Source organism: Mobula birostris, chromosome 4 (genome assembly GCF_030028105.1).
Source record: "Mobula birostris isolate sMobBir1 chromosome 4, sMobBir1.hap1, whole genome shotgun sequence".
Classification (NCBI taxonomy): Eukaryota; Metazoa; Chordata; class Chondrichthyes; order Myliobatiformes; family Myliobatidae; genus Mobula; species Mobula birostris.
This window is the reverse complement of record NC_092373.1, coordinates 153,755,497-153,778,239: the sequence shown is the minus strand read 5'-3', so window position 1 is coordinate 153,778,239 and position 22,743 is coordinate 153,755,497. Positions and strand designations below refer to the sequence as shown.

The following is a 22,743-nucleotide window of genomic DNA, read 5'->3' as shown; positions in this document are numbered from 1 at the left end:
GCATTCCATACACCAACCACTCTCTGAGTAAAAAACCTTCCTCTAATATCCCCCTTGAACTTCCCACCCCTTACCTTAAAGCCATGTCCTCTTGTATTGAGCAGTGGTGCCCTGGGGAAGAGGCGCTGGCTATCCACTCTATCTATTCCTCTTATTATCTTGTACACCTCTATCATGTCTCCTCTCATCCTCTTTCTCTCCAAAGAGTAAAGCCTTAGCTCCCTTAATCTCTGATCATAATGCATACTCCCTAAACCAGGCAGCATCCTGGTAAATCTCCTCTGTACCCTTTCAATGCTTCCACATCCTTCCTATAGTGAGGTGACCAGAACTGGACACAGTACTCCAAGTGTGGCCTAACCAGAGTTTTATAGAGCTGCATCATTACATCGCCACTCTTAAACTCTATCCCTCGACTTATGAAAGCTAACACACCTTAAGCTTTCTTAACTACCCTATCCACCTGTGAGGCAACATTCAGGGAACTGTGGACATGTACCCCAAGATCCCTCTGCTCCTCCACACTACCAAGTATCCTGCCATTTACTTTGTACTCTGCCTTGGAGTTTGTCCTTCCAAAGTGTACCACCTCACACTTCTCTGGGTTGAACTCCCATCTGCCACTTCTCAGCCCACTTCTGCATCCTATCAATGTCTCTCTGCAATCTTCGACAATCTTCTACATTATCTACAACACCACCAACCTTTGTGTCATCTGCAAACTTGTCAACCCACCCTTCTACCCCCACATCCAAGTCGTTAATAAAAATCACAAAAAGTAGAGGTCCCAGAACAGATCCTTGTGGGACACCACTAGTCATAATCCTCCAATCTGAATGTATTCCCTCCACCACCACCCTCTGCCTTCTGCAGGCAAGCCAATTCTGAATCCACCTGGCCAAACTTCCCTGGATCCCATGCCTTCTGACTTTCTGAATAAGCCTACTGTGTGGAACCTTGTCAAATGCCTTACTAAAATCCATATAGATCATATCCACTGCACTACCCTCATCTATACTCCTGGTCACCTCCTCAAAGAACTCTATCAGGCTTGTTAGACACGATCTGCCCTTCACAAAGCCATGCTGACTGTCCCTGATCAGACCATGATTCTCTAAATGCCCAGAGATCCTATCTCTAAGAATCTTTTCTAACAGCTTTCCCACCACAGACGTAAGGCTCACTGGTCTATAATTACCCAGACTATCCCTACTACCTTTTTTGAACAAGGGGACAACATTCGCATCCCTCCAATCCTCTGGTACCATTCCGGTGGACAGCGAGGACATAAAGATCCTAGCCAGGGGCTCAGCAATCTCTTCTCTCGCCTCGTGGAGCAGCCTGGGAGATATTCCGTCAGGCCCTGGGGACTTATCCATCCTAATGTATTTTGACAACTCCAACACCTCCTCTCCCTTAATATCAACATGCTCCAGAACATCAACCTCACTAATATTATCCTCACCATCATCAAGTTCCCTCTCATTGGTGAATACTGAAGAGAAGTATTCATTGAGGACTTCGCTCACTTCCACAGCCTCCAGGCACATCTTCCAACCTTTATCTTTAATCGGTCCTACCTTCACTCCTGTCATCCTTTTTTTCTTCACATAATTGAAGAATGCCTTGGGGTTGTCCTTTACCCTACTCACCAAGGCTTTCTCATGCCCCCTTCTTGTTCTTCTCAGCCCCTTCATAAGCTCCTTTCTTGCTTCCCTATATTCCTCAATAGCCCCATCTGATCCTTGCTTCCTAAACCTCATGTATGCTGCCTTCTTCCACCTGACTAGATTTTCCACCTCACTTGTCACCCATGGTTCCTTCACCCTATCGTTCTTTGTTTTCCTCACCGGGACAAAATTTATCCCTAACATCCTGCAAGAGATCTCTAAACATCAACCACATGTCCATAGTACATGTCCCTGCAAAAACATCATCCCAATTCACACCCGCAAGTTCTAGCCTTATAGCCTCATAATTTACCCTTCCCTAATTAAAAATTTTCCTGTCCTCTTTGATTCTATCCTTTTCCATGATAATGCTAAAGGCCAGGGAGCAGTGGTCACTGTCCCCCAGATGCTCACCCACTGAGAGATCTGTGACCTGACCTGGTTCGTTACCTAGTACTAGATCTAGTATGGCATTCCCCCAGTTGGCCTGTCCACATAGTGTGACAGGAATCCGTCCTGGACACACTGAACAAACTCTGCCCCATCTAAACCCCTGGAACTAATCATGTGCCAATCAATATTAGGGAAGTTAAAGTCACCCATGATAACAACCCTGTTATTTTTGCACCTTTCCAAAATCTGCCTCCCAGTCTGCTCCTCTGTATCTCTGCTGCTACGAGGGGGCCTATAGAATACCCTCAGTAGAGTAACTGCTCCCTTCCTGTTCCTGACTTCCACCCATACTGACTCAAAAGAGGATCCTGCTACATTACCCACCCTTTCTGTAGCTGTAATAGTATTATTAACCAGTAATGCCACCCCTCCTCGCCATTTTCCACCCTCTCTATCCCTACTGAAATCCAGGAATATTGAGAATCCATTCCTGCCCTGGTGCCAGCCAAGTCTCTGTAATGGCCACTACATCATAATTCCATGTATGTATCCAAGCTCTCAGTTCATCACCTTTGTTCCTGATGCTTCTTGCATTGAGGTACACACACTTCAGCCCTTCTACCTTACTGTCTTTACACCATTTATTCTGCTTCTCTTTCTTCAAAGCCTTTCTATATGTTAGAGCTGGCTTTACTCCATGCATTTCTTTCACTGCTCTATCGCTCTGGGTCCCATCCCCCTTGCAAATTAGTTTAAACCCTCCCGAACCATGCTAGCAAACCTACCTGCAAGGATATTGCTCCCCCTCGAGTTCAGGTGCAACCCATCCAATCTGTACAGGTCCCATCTTGCCCAGAAGAGATCCCAATGATCCAAAAATCTAAAATCCTGCTCCTTGCACCAACTCCTCAGCCACGCATTCAACTGCTATCTCCTCCAATTCTTCCCATCACTGTCACATAGCACTGGCAGCAATCCTGAGAACGCCACCCTTGAGGTCCTGTTCTTCAGCCTTCTGCCTAGTTCCCCAAAACTCAAACTTCAGGACCTCATCCCTTTTCCTGCCTATGTCGTTGGTCCCTACATGTATCACGACTTCTGGTTGCTTTCCTTCTCGTACCAGGATGTCGTGCACCCGGTCAGAGACATCCCGGACCCTGGCACCCAGGAGGCAACAAACCATGCGGGTGTCCTTCTCACGTCCACAAAATCTCCTGTCTGCTCTCCTGACTATAGAGTCTCCAATGACAACAGCTCTCCTCTTCTCCGTCCCACCCTTCTGCACCACCGAGTCAGACTCAGTGCTGGAAGCCCTGCCACCAGGGCTCACACCTGGTCGGTTGTCCCTGCCAACAGTATCCAGGACGGTAAACTTATTATTCAGGGGAATGGCTACAGGGGTGCTCTGCACTACCTGTCTGCTCACCTTTGCTTTCCCTCCCTCTGTCACCCAACGACCTGCTTCCGACAGCCTAGGAGTGACTACCTCCCTGTAGCTCTCATCTATGACTGCCTCATTCTCCCTTATGAGTCGAAGGTCATCCAGCTGCTGTTCCAGATTCCTTACATGGTCTTCCAGATCGCCCAGCCATATGCACTTCTGGCAGATGTGACTCTGCGAGAGAGGGGCGTTCCCCCAAGACTGCCACATCTCACATGAGAGGCACATCACCGTCTCAGGAGGCATTGTAAAGACTAACTGTGAGCAAACTTGTCCTCCGCCTCTTCTCGTCGAAGCCTCTCGAGTCAAAGCCTCAAAGCTCCATTCCTTCACTGGCCCACTCACGCTCTGGCCACTTTCCACACTTTCTTGTTTCTAATGGTCACTGTTTAAGGAGAGCTGAATTTTTCTGCTTTAATGTCAGTATCCTTTCAGACAGTGATGGGAATTGAATCCTGGTCCCCTGTACTAACCACTATGCTACTGTGCCATTCAATGAGATTACCCTCCCACCCCCACCAAATTCTTTAAATTCCAGCGTGTACAGGTCATCGAATGCGCCTCATATTTTAACCCTTTCACTCCTGGGATCATTCTCGTAAACCACCTCTGGACCCTCACCAATGCCAGCACCTTCGTTCTTAGATATAGGGACCAAAACTGCTCTCAGTACTCCAAATGGGGTCTAACTAATGCCTTATAAAGTCTCAGCATTACATCCTTTATGTTCTTATCGTCTTGAAATAAATGCTAACATTTTGCAAGTGATTCAATCTTCAATTGACCTGCCCTAGGACTTCCAAGTCCCTTTGCACCCACCCCCCCCCAAATTTATGAATTTGGTCCCTGTTTTGAAAATGAGCTGTCTTTATTCCTTATACTAAAGTGCATAACCATATGCTCCCCAACACAGTATTCCGACAGCTACTTTGTCCATTCTCTTAATCTGTCCGAGTCCTTCTGCAGACTCCCTGTTTTCTCAATACTACCTGCCCCTCCACCTATCTTTCTATTATCCACAAGCTTGGCCACAAATCATCAATCCTGCCATCCAGATCATTAACATATAAGGTGAAAAGTAGCAGGCCTAACACTGACCACCCCCTCCCCCACCCCATGCGACTTCACTAGCCACTAGCAAGTGGATGCTCTGGATAGGTTTTCTTACTATTTTTCATTAAACTGCAGACTTTAACCTGTGAAAAACATTGTTAGAGATAGTAAAATAAAAGGCATGCACACTACTGCCCTCTCCTGTAGTTTATTCTTCTCTAAAATAGCCAGCAGAGTGGAAAATTGTAACAGTACCCTGACTGTCCACTTATTACTGCCTGATTTCTGAAATTATACCCACATTTTAAAACAAAATGCCTTGAGCCTCAGCCACCAGAGTAGCCCCTAATCTCATGTGGTATTTGGAAATAAACAGAATTTGTTTCATTAATGTTTCACAGGACATCTAAGAAACATATTTTTGTCTTTTTTGAATGTTTATAGTTCTTTTGAGGATTGAATCAGTGAAACCCAACACATAGGAGCAAACTGAATATAAACTTTTTCCCCTTTTTGTATTTACAGAGTGACTAATGAAAAGGAAACAGCTGTGATATTTTCTAGACCAAGGAAGTATATCCACTCCTCTGGCTCTGAGCCCCCAGAGCTTGGCTATGTGGACATCCGTACACTTGCAGAGAGTGTGTGTCGCTATGATCTAGATGACATGGATGTGGCCTGGCTAGAGCTGCTGAATGAAGAATTCAAAAGAATGGGTATGTCTTCAACAGACCTATTGGAAATGTAGCTGTCTCCCTCGTGGCTAAGTTTAATAGTCTCGTTGGTTTATAAACTGCTATATGAATGTAAGTCTTTCACAACACCCCTCAGTGATTTACAGTTCATGGTATATTTTGTGGTGGTGTCACTGGTTAACACAGACACCCTCACAGTTAGGCCCTCCAAATACAATGGGATAATAACAGATCAGATAATATATTTTCATAAGCGCTTCCTGTTGAGGTGTGAATGTTGTACTGAATACTGGGAGAATATCATTGCTGACTTCTGAATTATGCTGTGACAAAATGTCATTCCAGCTATAATTTCACATTCTGTTAATAGCCTCCTCCCGCTCAAAGCAATGATGAGATTGTCAGCAACACAATAATTGTACTTCTAAATTAGATCATTGCTGTTATACGCTTGTCAGTGTTGTGAAACATGCAAGTTCATATGCTTATGAATCTCCAAGTAAAGACTGTCTTAACATTTGCTATGTTTCCAGTCAGTGCATCTAGATTTGGTTTGCTACTTCATTGTAATACAGGAGTACCTGGTTTCAGAGTTAAGACTCATCAGTACAGATCTTAAAGATATTTTGCACTAATTTTGCATAAACGAACAGGCAATTGCGGAATAAAATTTCATCCCTGTTTGCCTGTGATAAACTTGAATGTACAGCAAATGGATCTGCTTTTGAAATTCTGTTCCATTGAAGACAAGCTAAGTGCAGTGTGCAACTGTTTATTAAATTACATGCTTAGGACTACAACAAAAAAAAAGCTTGCTGGACGTGACCAATATTTTGCTGTCTTTTAGAACTACAAGAATCTTACTGATTACTTGCCTCCTGTTAAATAAATACATTGTGATATAGTCCCTGTGATTAATGCTAGGCAGTAAAATGTACAATCTATGCCAAGTTAATCTGTCAAAATTTGAGATTTTCCAGTTTGGATCAGAATATGAATGACTTCATTGTCTTAAGTAGTTATGATGAGGAGCAAGTTTAAAATTTATTTTCTGTTATAGAACTCTTGTTGGTGTGGCTGATTTAAAATAACATGAAAGACTTTTGCTCTTTTTATAGCTAATATAGTATAGCCACACTACATGTTTGTGAAATGAGATTGTGTGTGAACAAGTACTTAAAAATGCAACATTTTTAATAATGTGAGGAATGCAGGCTGTTGCTGCTTTGTTGTGCTAAATGGAGAGAGTTTTCTGAGGCAAAGAAATAATGGAAGATTAATGTTCTAAACTGTTGGGTTATCTTGTTCCCGTTTAGTTTTGTTTATATGGGATTTTTGTAATTGTTCTAAGAATCATAATGATGTTGAGTTAATGTAACGCTGAATTGGATAAAGTAAAACTGCTACTTAATCTGGAAGGGTGTGGATACGTGACAATTCTGTGAAGTTAAAACCCATATTTATGGAACAGATTAGAAGATAATTTGTTGTGAAATTTTACAGTTGGAGATTCCAGTGGAAATGAAAGTCCAGAATGGTTATTCAGATCTTAAGTTGCATGGTTAGGAAACCCACATATTCAATCCCTGATTTTTTTAAATGCAGAAAACTTGTATTTCCTCAAAATTCTGTGGTTGGCAGTGTGCTGTGCAATGCACCACTGCTGCTGTGTGGTGCATCTCACAGTACTGCTCACGGGCATATTTGCAGGTAATAAAATTTTGATCCAAACTGGCAAAATGGATGTTTCCCAGTTAACTGTGGGATTTTCTTGCTGTTTAGTCTGGCACAGTTGCCTTAGCAGAAATGCAAAAAAAAACCTGTGAAGTATGTAAGATTATGCTACTTAAAGAGTGTATAAAAGTCATGGTGCCTAGCAACACTTAGAGAATAGGTGCCTTTACCTCCTTTACTCTCATGATCACTTACTACATTCTGTTGACAGATGTACTAGTTAATTTGCACATTTATTTAGCTCCTATTGTGCTTCACTTGCATGTCAGCATTGTATTTCTCATCTCTTGGTCAGAAGATTAGAGGTTCAAGTCCCACTCCAGACAGTTGACAAAAAAATTCAGGCAGATGCTGCAGTGTTTTGCTGAGGGAATGATTCAATAAATTGAAGCTTTGCCTGTTCTCTCAAATATAAAAAGATTTTTCTATTTTGAAAAGAGATCCTTATTGTGAAAATAGTGGAAAAGTTAACTTTGGTATCCTTAACAATGTTCTTGATCAACATCACAAAGTCAGATTAACAAAGTCAAATAATGCACTACAATGAAAATCACATTATACATAGCTTTGGAACATTCCAAGGTCATCATACTTATTATATAAATGCCATTTTTAAATCCTTTTCTGTTATGTAACATTGTTCCTCAAAGTCTAACAGTCTGAAGGGCTGCAAAAAACCCTTTGTCATATTTTAAAAATTACTTGAATGGTGAGGTGCATAGTAACAGACCCAGAGTTATACAGCAGAGAAGCAGGTCCTTTGTCTGACCAAGCTCATGCTGTCTACTACGTATCCAAATACAAATCCCATTCCATTTGACCTACTGGCTTCTGTGCAGGAGCCTTGAGCACTATTCCCACAGGTTCAGGAACAGTTATTGCCCTACAACCATCAGGCTTCTGAACCAGTGTGGATAACTTCAATTCGCCGCTGTTTTGAACTGATTCTATGACCTACAGACTCACTTTCTAGAGCTCTTCACAACTCGTGTTCTCAGTGTTATTTTTTTATTTGTACATTGGCTCTTTGCTGTTCTTTGTTTGGGTAGAGATTACATAAATTACATACAGCCCAAAGGAAGAAGCTATCACCCAGTCTGGCCATCCTAGTCCTGTTCCTCCTTTTTGACAGTTGTGGGTCAAAGAGATCGTGGGATGGGTGGTAGGGTTTCTGAACAATGTTTCGGCCCTTTGTCTGCAATGCTGTCAATAAATGTGACAAATGGGGGAGGGAGACCCTGGTGATCCTGTTGGTCGTCTTTACTTTCCTCTGTACGGTCTTGGGGTCCGATATCTTGCAGCTTCTGTAACAATGAGGCAGTAGACAGGATACTCGATGGTGCTCCTATAGAAAGTTGATAGGAAGGGGCGAGGAGCCTTGCACAACTCAATTTCCTCAGAAAGCACAGATGCGACTGTGCCTTCTCGACTGCTGAGGAGGTGTTGTGGGTTCAGGTTAGATCGCCTGTTGTGTACACACTAAGGAACTTCGTGCTCTTCACACTCTCCGTGACAGAGCCATTAATGTGCAATGGAGAGTAGGCGACCTGTGCCTTCCCGAAGGCCACAATCATCTCCTTTGTCTTGTGCACGTTGAGATCTCGGTGGTTGTTCTTGCACCATTTGGCAGGACTCTTTACCTATTTGCTGGCTCATCGTTATTGCTGATGAGGCCAACCACTGTTGTATCATCAGCAAACTTGATGATGTAGTTTGAGGTGAATCTGGCAGTGCAGCCGTGAGTCAGCAGCATGAACAGCAGCAGACTTAGCACACAGCTCTGGGGGCACCAGTGCTCAACATGATGGAGCTTGAGATGTTGCTGCCAGCTTGGGCTGACTGGGGTCTTTCCATCAAAAAGTCCAAGATCCAGTTAAGGAGAGAGTTGTTGAGTCCGAGCTGGGACAGTTTACTCACCAGCCTCTGAGGGATGACCGTGTTAAATGCTGAACTAAAATTGATGAACAGCAGCCTGGCGTATGAAACATCATTTTATAAGTCTGAGGCCATGGCATCATCAGCGGATGGTTTGAGTGCTAGGCAAACAGGACAGGGTCCAATGTAGTTGGAAGAGGGAATTTTATGTGATCCATTACCAGCCACTGAAAGCACCTCATGATTGTTGAAGCCAGTGCCACTAGGCAGTAAACCTTTTGGCCAGTTACTGTCACTATCTTGGGCTTGCGTAGGGTTGATGGCGGCTGCCTTGAAGCCTGCAGGGACAGTAAACTGTCTCAGAAAAATATTAAAGATGTCCGTTAAGCCCCCTGTTACCTGGTCTGTACAGTCCCTCAGCAGCTGACCAGGTATGTTGACCAGCCCCGCAGTTTTGCGTGGTTTACCCTGGCTAGGATCCTCCTCACCTTGGCTGCAACCAGACAAGCCGCCTGTTCCTCAGGGGGAGCGGGGGCTTTCTTCGATGTCCCATCATTCAGTGCTCAAATCAAATCATTCAGCCCATCAGGAAGGGAGGTGTTGCTGTTGTTGATGCGCAGGGGTGGACTTGTAATCAGTTATAGTCTGTCTACCTTGCCATATGCGCCACATCTCCCTGGTGTCACAAAGGTGTCTCTGAATTTCCTGTGTATGCTCATGCTTTGCCTTCCTGATGACATGGAAGAGTGTGGCTCTTGCTGACCTTAGAGTCATCCTGTCCCCTGATCTGAATGCAGCGTTTCGATCCCTAAGCAGTGAATGAACCTCTGTAGTCAGCCACGGTTTCTGGTTTGTCCTGGCAAGTGTAGTGTTTAATCTCGGTAACATCCTCATTGCAATTTCCTATGTAGCCAGTCACCGATCTTGCATGTTCATCAATATTGACCTGTTGATCATGGGTAGCCATCTCCCTGTCCGTGCCCTCGAAGCAGTACTGCGCCGCTGAAATTGTACCGTCTGGCCAGGTCCTGATCTCCCTGTGAACTGGTTTGACTCGCTTAACCAGTGGCCTGTATGCAGGGATTAGCAAAGCAGATATGTGATCTGAGTAACCGAACTTTAGTGCAGCAACAGAATGGGGCAAATTGGATCATTTGTCATGGTGCCCAGTGTGATGAGTCTTGAGTAAATACTCTGGAAAAAGATCACTGAGGCCCTTAATCAGTGTTAAATGTGAAAATTTCCGCAAATGCTTGCGTAGTAGGTAATCAAGGATGTGCTAGTGCAACTTAGGGATTTCCAATTAAGATATGAATTTAGTTTCTTCTTTTCAATTGCAGACAACAAAACATTTTGACATTGAAAATACATATTGTATGTTGCCATAGGCATTATATGATTCCCTACTAGAATTGTTCAAAATCATATGTCTCATTTTTCCCAGTTACTATTTCTCATGCACAAAAACCTCAGTAGAATTTTTGTTTGTTTGCCCATGCTTATGAAGTAATTGAATGTTATTTAATAACACACTAAACAGAAACCAAAATGAGAGAATCTAATTGCTGTACTCTCAAAATAGTAATAAGCACCTGTATAACTTGAATAATAGTCACTGAAATAAAATTGTTTTCAATAGACATTCTATGCTTGGTCTCCTGATCAGAACTACTTTGCATTGTGCAGTTTTTATGTGCACTCTGAAAGGATTTTTATCAAAAATTCAATCCAGACTCTCTGAGTGCACCTGATCTTAGTCAGGGTCTTCAGTCTTGATTAGTTGTTAAAGGGCTGCTACATCTTTCTCATAGTTTCTGATTACTCAACTCCTTTCGACAGCTCTAGCTGATGTCCGGGTCTTCCTGTCTCCACCCCACTCATCATCCAGCTTGGAGCTAATCGTTTTGTCAGTCTACATCAATATGTAGTTTGTTTTCTACAATACTTCCTATTCTAGGGAGCGCAGTGTCTGGTGTTTCACAGAGGTGGAGAGGGTGTTTCCTACAGTTGGGGCGTCTAGGGTCAGAGGTTACAGCCTCGGAATAGAGGACCATCCATTTAGAGCAAAGATGAGGATGCATTTATTTTGCCAGAGGATAGTGAATATGTGGAATTCATTGCCACGGCCAGCTGTGGAGGCCAAGTAATTGGGTATTTAAGGTGAAGTTTGATAGGTTTTAATCAGTCAGGGTGTCAGAAGTTACAGGGAGAAGGTAAGAGATAATAAATCAGCCACGATGGAATGGCGGAACAGACTCAGTGGGTTGAAGGGCCTAATTCTGCTCCTGTATCTTATGATCTGTCGAATAAAGATGGACAAACAAGTATCATTTGTGGCAGACCAGTAGACTGTCAACTAGATATGCATCTTTGCACTATGCCTCTTGAGGAAATCGTTGGTTGCTTGGTTAATTAACCCATGAGTCTCTGGATTGTGGGAGGAAACCAGGACAGCCAGAAGAAACGCCTGCAGTCATGGCAAGAGTAAAACTCCTTACCCTAAGCAATGGGAATTGAACCAGAGTTACCGGTGCTACTTTACTCTGCTGCCCCCCTGCCTTAAATATACATAAAGACTTAGCATCCACAACGGACTGTGGCAAAGAATTCCACAGATCCACCACCCTCTGGCTAAAGAAATATTTCCTCATCTCTATTCTACTCAGACGCTCCTCTATTCTGAGACTGTGTCTTAGACTCTTCCACCACAGGAAACATACTCTTCACATCCACCCTACAAAGGCCTTTCAACACTTGATAGGTTTCAATGAGGTTATCCCTCATTCTTCTGAATACCAGTGAATACAGGCCCAGAGCCATCATATGTTCTTCATATGACAAGCCATGTTGTGGTGCATGTTGCGCCCTGACCAACACACCAAAGCAAATTCCTAATAGATGTAACTGTATATGGCAAATAAAATTGAACCCTTGAATAGATTCAAATGCAAATAGGAAGTATTCCATGTCTCTCATTAATAAATTGTAAACTGAAACTTACAGTCTCTTTCTACTGAGGGTTTAATCTAATGTGTGTCTTAATGATTATTGAAAAAAGTTACTGGACATATTTGGCTTCAGGTGGGAGAGCCCTTGAAGAAGTGTTTGAAGAGCCCTGTATTCTGAATTCCACCATGCAGACATGTGAGGGAACTATAATGTAAAAGGTGACTGAGCGGGATAAATCTGTTTTTATAGGAAGAAAAGTAAATGAGGGTTCAAGTTAGTGTATGTGTATAATCAAAGTACACATTGCTGGAAACTGATTGAGCAGGTTGGATGCCACTGATTCACACGGAGAAAACAAAAGACAAAGGAAACTTGATGGCATGACATCTCCAAATCTATTAAACTGCTTTATGGTGCTTGACAGAATTGATTGGAATTGTCTGAATTTTAACAAATGCTTCAAAGCAGCCAAGTAGCTCTTGGGAAGGTATTAAGCCTTTGTTTAATGTTGTCCATTCATCATGCTGCACATTGTCTTGCTGTGGCATGTCTTTTATTTGTAGTTTTGGATTTATATTATGTGATTTCTTCTTGAATTCAAAACACCTAAAATGTATTAAGTTTGTACATTTTTTCTTCTTGTAGATGTTAACAGCATACAAAAAAATATTGTTTATCTTTCAGCCAGTTTGAACGGGTGAGGTGTCCAAAATGATTTTATGTTCTAAGTACAGTTGTAAGGAGCATCCTTGCTCGGTTGTCTTGGGAACAAGGGCTGGCACCTGTTCAGCTGTCAGGAAAGTTTCAGCATCTGAACAAATGCACACTGCATGATTATAATACAATTTTTTTCTTTCAATCTATCAGGGATGGCTGAGTTAGATGAATTTACCATGGAGAGGGTCATGGAAGAACTGGAGCGGAGATGTGATGACAATATGAACCATGCCATTGAGACAGAAGAAGGTCTCGGGATTGAATATGATGAAGATGTGGTGTGTGATGTGTGTCAATCTCCAGATGGTGAAGATGGCAATGAGATGGTTTTCTGTGACAAGTGCAACATCTGTGTCCATCAGGTAAGATTACACGCATTCAAGCACGTTGCAGCTATTTTACTGAATGAGTCCATTCATTCAATTGGAAAACGAGCCTGTGATAAAATGAGTGCCTGTCCTGTTATCAAGCCAAGCATGAAAGAAATTTGACAGTGTACAAAACCACTTTGTTAATTAATGTCTTGCATTACAATAGTAACTATAGATAAGCATGTCTGCAGGTGGTTTAAGCAGATGTAACTAAGGTGCATTACTAATCATGTAAGGAAAGCTTAACTAAAAGTAACATTAAGGGAAGGTGTCTAAACCTTGAATTGAGAACAATCCTTTAAAGGCAGAGCGAGAATTCCAAAGATGGTAAGTCACATTGCTGTACATCCTAGGTAAAAAAAACAGATAAAACTAGAAACACTCAGTGGGTTAAGATAGCATTTGTAGGAAGAGAAACAAGAATTGATATTTCAAGGGAAAGATTCTTCTATCAGAACAACCTAACATTATTGGTGACATGCTGTGGAGATGGCTGAAACTCACAGGGTTTTAAAAACTGAAATGAAATGTGATGTGGCATTGAGTGATTTAGAGTTGTCAAAAATATTAAAATGTGTTATTTTGGCAGGCAGAAAGCCAAAGTGGATCGGTTAGGAAGTGAATAATGAGAAGTAGATGGAGTTTATCAGGAGTAGAGAACGGATGGACAGCCACTAAGACATTGGCTTAGACAGAGACAGGGGCATAAAACCATGGGAGATGTGGTTGTTTTGGGAAGGAAGAATTGCAGAAGTGAAGGCAAGCAATTTTGTGATAAGGGAATGAATGGTTTTAGTTTAATAAGGTTCCAGGATTATGGGTGGTTTAGAATAAATCAAATCGAAAGGCTTGGTTTCTGTGGCATATCAGTATACTAAGTTTGTTACAATTAGACCATAAGATATAGGAGCAGAATAAGGCCATTTGGCCCATCGTATCAGTTCCTCCATTTCATCATGGCTGATCCTGTTTTCCTTCCTGCCTTCTCCCCGTACCTCTTCATGCCCTGACCAGTCCATAACCTATCAACCTCTGCCTTAAATATACATAAAGACTTGGCATCCACAGCTGCTTGTGGCAAAGAATTCCACAGATTCACCGTTCTCTGGCTAAAGAAACTTCTCTTCACCTCCATTCTAAAAGGACACCCCTCTATTCTGAGGCTGTGTCCTCTGGTCTTAGACTCTCCCACCAAAGGAAACATCCTCTCCACATCCACATTATCAAGGCCTTTCACCATTCGATGGTTCCACTGAGGTCACCCCTCATTCTTCTGAATTTCAGTGAGTACAGGCCCAGAGCCATCAGACGCTGTTCATATGACAAGCCGTTCAATCCTGGAATCATTATTGTGAACCTTCTCCAGTTTCAGTACAAACTTTCTAAGATAAAGGGAGGGTCACAATATTCCAAGTGAGGTCTCGCCAGTGCTTTATATAAGTTTCAACATTACATCCTTGCTTTTATATTCTAGTCCTCTTGAAATTAATGCTAATTTTAATGCCTTCCTCACTACAGACTCAACCTACAAATTAACCTCCAGGGAGTCCTGCACAAGGACTCCCAAGTGCCTTTGCACCTCGGTTTTCTGTATTTTCTCTCCATTTAAGAATATAGTCAGCCCTTTCATTTGTTCTACCAAAGTGCATGACTATACACTTCCCAATACTGTATTCCATCTTCCATTTCTTTGCCCATTCTTGTAATCTGTCTAAATCTTTCTGTAGCTTCTAATTCCTCAAAACCACCTGCATCTCCACCTATCTGCAAATTTTGCAAGAAAGCTATCAATTACATTATCCAAATCATTGACATATAATGTAAAATGTATCAGTCCCAACACAGACCCCTGTGGAACATCACTAGTCACCGGCAACCAACCAGAAAAGACTCCCTTTATTCCCACTCTTTGTCTCCTGCCAATCAGCCAGTGCTTTATCCATGCTAGAATCTTTCCTGTTATACCATAGGTTGTTAAGTAGCCTTATGCATGGCACCTTATTAAAGGCCCTCAGAAAATCCAAGTATACAGCATCAAGCGATTCTCCTCTGTCTATCCTGCTTATTACTTCTTCAAAGAATTCCAACAGATTTCTCAGGCAAGATTTTCCCTTGAGGAAACCATGCTGACTACTGGCCTATTTTATCATGTGCTTCCAAGTACCTAGAGACCTCATCCTTAATAACTGACTCCAACATCATCTCAACCACTGAGGTCAGATTAACTGGCCTATAGTTTCCTCTCTTTTGCCTCTCTCCCTTCTTGGAGAGTGGAGTGACATTTGACATTTTCCTGTCTTCCGGAACTATTCCAGAATTTAGTAATTCTTGAAAGATTATTACTAATGCGTCCACTTTTTCTTCAGCCACCTCTCTCAGAATGCTAGTTTGTACACCATCTGGTCCAGGTGACTTATATACCTTCAGACCTTTCAGTTTCCCAAGAACCTTTTCGTTAGTTACGGTAACTTCACACACGTCATGCCCCCTGACACCTGGAACTTACACCGTACTGCCAGTGTCTTTCACAGTGAAGACTGATGCAAAATACTTGTTCAGTTCATCCACCATTTTGTTGTCCCCCATTACTACCTCTCCAGCATCATTTTCCAGTGTCCAATATCCACTCTCGCCTCCCTTTTACACTTTATGTATCTGAAGAAACTTTTGGTATCCTCTTTTATATTATCGGCTAGCTTAATTTTGTAATCCATCTTTGGCTTCTTAATGACTTGTTTAGTTGCTTTCTATTGGTTTTTAAAAGCTTCCCAATCCTCTAATTTCCCACTAATCTTATCTGTATTATATGCCCTCTCTTCGGCTTTTTGTTGGTTACAAAGCAGCAGAGGTAATAACTTGTCATTTTTCTGGAAGGAGTAGCAACTCATTTATGATTTGACATCAAATAGATAATCTGAGAGCAAAGAGACTGTTTAGAAATATTGTCAAGTGTAAAGGTGGATGTTGTCAGACTTTATGCTAAAGGTGACATAATGCTAAGTGGATGGCACCAAGGGCAATATTTATTACAAAACCACTTTTGTAATAAGTGGTTTTATTATTACAAAATAAAAAATAAAACCACTAACCACTTCTGTCATTGGGGTAAAAAGCTATCTGGTTCAAAAGGTTCCATAGAAATCCCTTTCCACCTCATTTTCTAACCCTGAGCAACAGTCTTTCAGGTGCGACTTGGCCTTTTAAAAATAGCAGGTAAAGTACTGGACTATTGACCAGCTTTATTGAGCAAGGATGAACATGAAGCAACCACCTATAAATTTTCACATGAAAAGAAAGTATTAATACCACAGTTGCCTAGAAATGGTGCTAGTCCTGATCCGGAAATCTCAATGCTACAGTCCCTGACCCAGGCCTCTGTTTGTCCCGTTTCCTTGAAGATCCAATCCCTATTGGCCTGTAACCCCGTACAGTTGTGACTTCCTACCCACTATCCCTCTAACATACAACGATTTCAATCTGACAAGGAGCCCAAAGGTGCAAGTGCTCACCAAAAAAGCTGGAGCAAATCCTTCTAACATGTCTTCCTGCCATACTATTCATTGCAATCTGGCCTCAAGTCCCAAAGTAAAGCCTGCATTAAACAGGACTTCTTCTGTAATAAGTAGTATGTTGGTGCAAAAGTCTTACTGTTTTTTTATATTTTAATAACTATATAAGAAACTCATTTAGCATATTAAATGTCTCTGGTCAGCATGTAAATTCCCTTCCACTTCTATTATAATAGAATAGCAATTTGCTCAGCAATAATTTATTGAAAAATGTATCCTTGTTTTTTCTCAAATGAGGAAAATTAAAGGGATGATGTTATGGAAATGTTTAAAATGATTAAAGAAGTTAATAGCACAAAAAGTACTCTTCTTTTGTGATAGAGCCCAGAGCAGTATCTAAAGTTAAGGCTTAGTTTTTCACTTGAACTACTTTTCTACTCTCATCCCTCTTTGTCCTGCAGGTTACTCAATGTTGATTTAAAAAAAATCCTGATTCATCCATAACAGCTTAATTTTTGGAGAGCAGTTGTGTCTGCTGTAGAATTTTACCCTGTATCCCTCTGCTTAAAACCTGTCCACTCTGAATGTTCGGTTATCTCTTCGAGCCAGTGCCCAAAGCAGATTGTTCTGTAGCTGCAATCACTTTTGAGAACAACTTTGCTTATTTCCTGCTCCCCAAGCCTTATCTGTAATTAAATGTAGAACAACTTGTCTTTCTCAACCATGCTGATTCACTGAGCCAGGAATTGGTCATGCACTGTAGCCTCTCCACTATTCAAAGCTTGGGTAGACCATTTATCTTGTAATTTGAAGGGAGGGAAGGAGGGAATTATTCCTTGTAACCTTCAGCAGTAATTGGGCACTATTAATGATTATTGACTGCTCTGTTATAAGAACATGATTCTTCTCAGTGCTTGCTCTATCTCACTGACAGTCATACAAGTTCGAACACTGGTAGTGAGATTTGCTTTAATAGATGCCCCAGAATCTGCCAGTGAATACCTGAGATAGTCATTCTCCATGTCTGAGTCCCTTTGTGTGTGTGTGTGTGTGTGTGTGTGTGTGTGTGTGTGTGTGTGTGTGTGTGTGAGAGAGAGAGAGATTAGACAGACAGACAGACACACGGATGGACATCGAGCACAGAAGCAGACCTTTAGCCCAATGAGTCTGCATCAGGCATATGTATTCAATACATTTTTTGTGCGATTGTTACAGGCTTGTTACGGAATTTTGAAGGTTCCTGAAGGCAGCTGGCTGTGTCGAACCTGTGCACTAGGTGTCCAGCCAAAATGCTTGCTCTGCCCCAAGAAAGGTGGAGCCATGAAGCCCACTCGCAGCGGAACAAAGTGGGTACATGTCAGCTGTGCTTTATGGATTCCTGAGGTAAGGTTCCTCAGTATTTGTCCTCGTCAGAGATTCTGTGGTAACCACATTCATTTTAAGGGAAATTCCATTCATGTTCTGATAATGAAGTAATTAAATAGAACACATTTAGAGTTTTAGTTCTGATACTGAGATACAGTGATTAGTTTTCCAATGACATGAATTTTTATGGAGATTCTCTTGTTGGAGTTATTAAATATTTTTAATATAGCCTGTGAAAAGATTTGAGTCACCTGGAATTCAGAAGAATGAGTATTGATCTTATAGAAAATATAAAATTATGGAAGAGATGATAAGATAGAGGCAGGAAAGTTGTTTTCACTGGTAGGTGTGACTAGAACTAGGAGACATAGCCTCAAAATTCAAGAAAGCAGATTTTGGATAGAGATGAAGAGGAAATACTTTTCCCAGGGAGTAGTAGGTCTCGGTAATTCAACACCTTGGGAAACAGTAGAGATGACCTCATCAAGTATATTTAAGACAGTTGGACAGATTTTTGTATAGCAGGGGAATTAAGGGTTATGTGGGGGTGGGGGTGGGGGTGGGTTTGGGGGTGGAAGCACAGGTAGGTGGAACCATGTTGATTGAATGGTGGAGCAGGCCAGATGCCTTACTCCTGCTCTTATTTCTTATGTTCTTGTGTGAAAAATTCTGTCATTCTGTTAGATGTTCGTAAGTAAGGAGTCAGTTTGGAAGGGACTTAATATTTTCATGGTGAACTTTGATTTTGATTGAAGATGTAATGATTTTTATGGTTAATTGCTTCAGAATCATCAATCTCAGGAAATTCAAGCAATAGACTTGTTTCTCATAACTGCATAATAATTATAATCAACTACTTCTGGATGAAGTTTGATCCAGAATCTCCTCAGTCAATCAGGACATTTGTGAAAATAGATGGGGCAGTGATGTGAAAGTGTAAGATATAGGTTGGCTTGAAATTTTGCTTTGAAGCTAAACTGGGATTTTTAATTATTTTTTTGGAAAAGTTAATGTTGGAAGAGCAGTGAGAATGGTGAGAAGAGAGGTACCAAGGGGTACATTTGGAGGCCTAAATTCTTGGCCTTCTCTTTTGAACCTGATTGTGAGCATCATTGGTTGTATCCAGGAGCATGTTTAATAACTATACTGTGATGTGGGATCTATGTAAAGAGATTCTGGAAAGAAAGTGGAGAGAAAAATAAGAAAATTGAATATGTTTTTAAAGATAGTTTCTCTCAATATATTTCTGTTGAGAAAGAAATATTTAACTGGCGTTTAACTGGTTGAAATGCTACACACAAATAATTTTGCCCAATTAAAATCTTTACATACTCTTGTCCATTTTCTTTAAGAGAAGCAGCCAGTATGTCTAAAGGTAACAATTCTTTCCCTTTACATCCTGTGGCTGCAGCTCCAGTTCTAATTACTTCCTTGCAGCCCATTGGGAATAATCCAAAAATAAACTTTATTCATAATAAGCATTCACAAAAGAATAAACACAATGCAAAACCTTTTATGGTCAATACATTCAGTGCTGTTAACTTAGTCTTTGAATCTGTGGCACCATTGCCACTCACATGGCCTGCGTGCATCAATGAGAGCTTGTCTTGTTTCACGTTAGGCGCAGAATCCAAATCTGAATGTTTAGAGATACCACCGCCAGCCATGTTGCTGTCCAGTTGACAATAAAATAATATTACTGGAGTCACCACCATTTTCTTAAACAATTAATTTGGTGTTTTGAAGTATTAATGTAGTTTCTTAAGGTGGTGTAAGATTGTGTGCACATTATCAACAATATTTGCAAACTTCAAAGATCCTAAATAGAAGCAGGTAATTGCCTCTAATTTTTCTAAGCAGAATTGTGAAAGCCATGATTTAGTTGCCACGAAGTTGGTGTTACTTTTAGTCCAATTGTGATGAATATTTCCAACTGGATAACGTTCAGATATATTGCCATAAGGTGAAGCCAGGATAAACACTTTTATTTTTTGAAGACTTGGCTCAGATTTGGAACTCAAAGTAATAAAAATGCTTTCTTTGTGTACCTGTTCAGTTAAGCAGTGTTGATGTTGAGATAAAGCCAATACATTTGCAGGATGTGTACACTGTATTGCATTTATGAAGATCCTTACTGGTGAGACTTGTTTTATATTTAAAGAAAAATGCAATCTGGTTTGGTTGACACTTTTTGTTTTAATTATTTAGGTTAGCATAGGCTGTCCAGAAAAGATGGAGCCTATTACAAAGATATCACATGTCCCCGCCAGCAGATGGGCATTAGTGTGCAGCTTGTGTACTGAAAAAACTGGAGCCTGCATACAGGTTTGGAAAACTAAAGTCTCATTGCTGCTTTCCAGCAGTTTTTCAAGTAACTGTATCACGTCAATTATCTTTGTTTTGTATGAATTAACATGAGGTAAAAAGGCATACAGTAAACAGAAATAATTGTGAGTATGATACTTAGCTGGTTGAATTAATCAGCAGGAAGTTAATTAAAATCTAGAATGTGTTTTATGGATACTTAATTCATGTTGTTCAGTTACTGAGGTAAAATTTTCGTTCTTATTTTTAATTATTTTATCAAAGTTTCCATTCCCCCGTCATCCACATTAGAGTACATTTGTTTAAATTTGTGGACACAATGCAACATAGCAAGAATATACATAATACATAGAATATATAACACAAACAGATCACTTAACCTAACTGTTGCTATTGGCTAGATCATGCTTCACTTCAACTTCTCTTCCCAGGAGTAAATCCGGATCCCAGAACAATATCGAAGATTTGTGTATAAGATAAATAATCACATGAAACCTTTTGATTTCCTGTCTTTAATTAACTTATACACAAACTTCCTATGTTCTACTATCTCCTGTTCTTCTGTAGATTAGAGTCAATTATTTGTTCTGTTAGTTAAATTTCATATTTTAGCTTATTCTAGCCATTTGCCTTAAATGTTGAGATTTTAACTTTTCTCGGCACAATAGTTGTGTAGACAAAATCATGTTAATTAACTACCCAGCAAAAACATTTAGTTCCTGAAGGCTGATTGAGTTGACATTTTCATGCTTAAAATCCGGTTTGGTATTCCAACAGTTGGAGGGAAGGTATGGCTAAGATTTGTATGTGAAAGTCATAAACTGCACCCTGTTGGCCAGTGATACAACCTTGATGCTGAAATAAAGCCTTTCTATCCCATGCCATGATTATCTGTCCTTTACAGGGCCAATGACTTTTTTTGTACGTTAATTAGAAGGTATTGTGCAAAAACTTTGCTCAAAGTATTTTATAGGCCAAAATAACATGGCAATGAACTTAAAAAGATATAAATTACTTCGATTTATTAACTTGGCCACTCATACATGGGTCAGTGCTGGAGCAAATTAGTGAATGTGTTATTCTGTGGGCAATCAATACACATACAGTATATTGCTGCTCAGCAGTACAGTTCTTTGTTACAGACTTTAAAGTTTACAAGGGAAGATTGGTGCTAAAAATTGAAAAGAAAATAAAGCAAGAAATGTTCAGCAATTTAAGAACATCTGTGGAGAGAGAACACTGACCTAGATGTTAACTCTGTTGTTTTCTTCCCAGATGCTGTCTGACTTGCTGAGTATTTCCAGTACCTCCAGTTAATAATATATCTGCCAATGGTACTGTAGCTGATTCCATTTATTCACTGCACCATCGTTCCTCATTATTTTCAACGTTCAGTAAATCTCCTCATCTTCTCAGAGCTCAATCCAAATTTCTTCACCCATTCCTAATTTCTGAAGTCACCCTTCCCTTGCACCATTCTGCCCTTGACCTTGAAGTCCTGCCCATTGTTTGGTGCCTAAAGTAGAATGCTGTGTCACTTTACAGCTGAGTCTCAACCAATCATTTTTTTTTAATACTTAGAACAATTTCCTTAACTTCTTATAGGGTTCTGTGTATATAGTTAAAGATAATACTTCTCTAAATTGACCCATTTCCAAATTATTTAACTTGTGACATTAAGGAACAGTTTGCAACTTTGTGCTTCAGAGGGTAGGAAAAGGCTGTCTTCCTCTGTTTAAACTAGTCCATTTTGTTTTTACTTTTAGCAAAATAGTTAGTAGCAAGTATGTTTTTGATCATTTCGTGGCTATTCTCACTGAAATCCATCTTAAACTTAGAAGGAAATATATCAAAAGATAGAGCCGGCACTGCAGAACTGAGTATAAACTGTCTTTAATGACTGTGCTTCAATTTGTTAATACCTGCAGTGTTCAGTGAAGAACTGTCGAACGGCCTTTCATGTGACTTGTGCATTTGATCGCAATTTGGAAATGAAGACTATACTGGCGGAAAACGATGAGGTGAAGTTTAAATCTTACTGTCCAAAGCACAGCAGCAAGGAGCCAGATGAGGGAACAAAAAACTATTCCAATGCAGAGAGAGAGGAGAAACCCACCGTTGTGGAAAGTGCTCTGGATAGCATGGACCAGACCCAGGCAGAGGCTCAGAGGATCAGCCTCCGTAAACAAAAGCTCCAAGAACTGGAGGATGAATTTTATAACTTTGTCAGCATCTCTGACGTGTCCCAGCATTTGAAGTTGTCTGAGGAGCTTGTGGATTTTATTTACCAGTACTGGAAAGGAAAAAGGAAGAGCAACTTAAATAAGCCTCTCTTCACTCCCAAAAAGGATGAAGAGGACAATCTGGCAAAGCAGGAGCAAGATGTCTTGTTCAGACGGCTGCAGCTTTTCACCCACCTCCGACAGGACCTAGAGAGGGTGAGTGCTGTTGCTTGGAGCTGCAATTCTGCAATTTAATATCATCCTCCCTGCAAATTCCCTGTTTTTAGAAAGTGAATGTTGTGATTCTGAAAGTTTTTATCTTCCAAATATTTTTATTGAGCTGGTCTGGGAGAATCTTAGTGGTTAAATTTTCCTTTCAAGTGGATGCAGGCTGGTACCAAGTTCTGAGTAACTTATTTATGAA

At 40.8% G+C, this 22,743-nt stretch overlaps 1 protein-coding gene across 1 annotated transcript in view; it reads left to right on the top strand.

Annotated features, from left to right (window-relative positions):
* LOC140196670 (protein Jade-1-like) overlaps positions 1 to 22,743 on the top strand; it is a 161,330-nt gene that overhangs the window by 121,970 nt on the left and 16,617 nt on the right. The window contains 5 exon segments of the mRNA XM_072256269.1: positions 5,083 to 5,273; positions 12,678 to 12,889; positions 17,623 to 17,790; positions 19,981 to 20,097; positions 22,026 to 22,535. Coding sequence (XP_072112370.1) covers positions 5,083 to 5,273; positions 12,678 to 12,889; positions 17,623 to 17,790; positions 19,981 to 20,097; positions 22,026 to 22,535 — 1,198 coding nt within the window.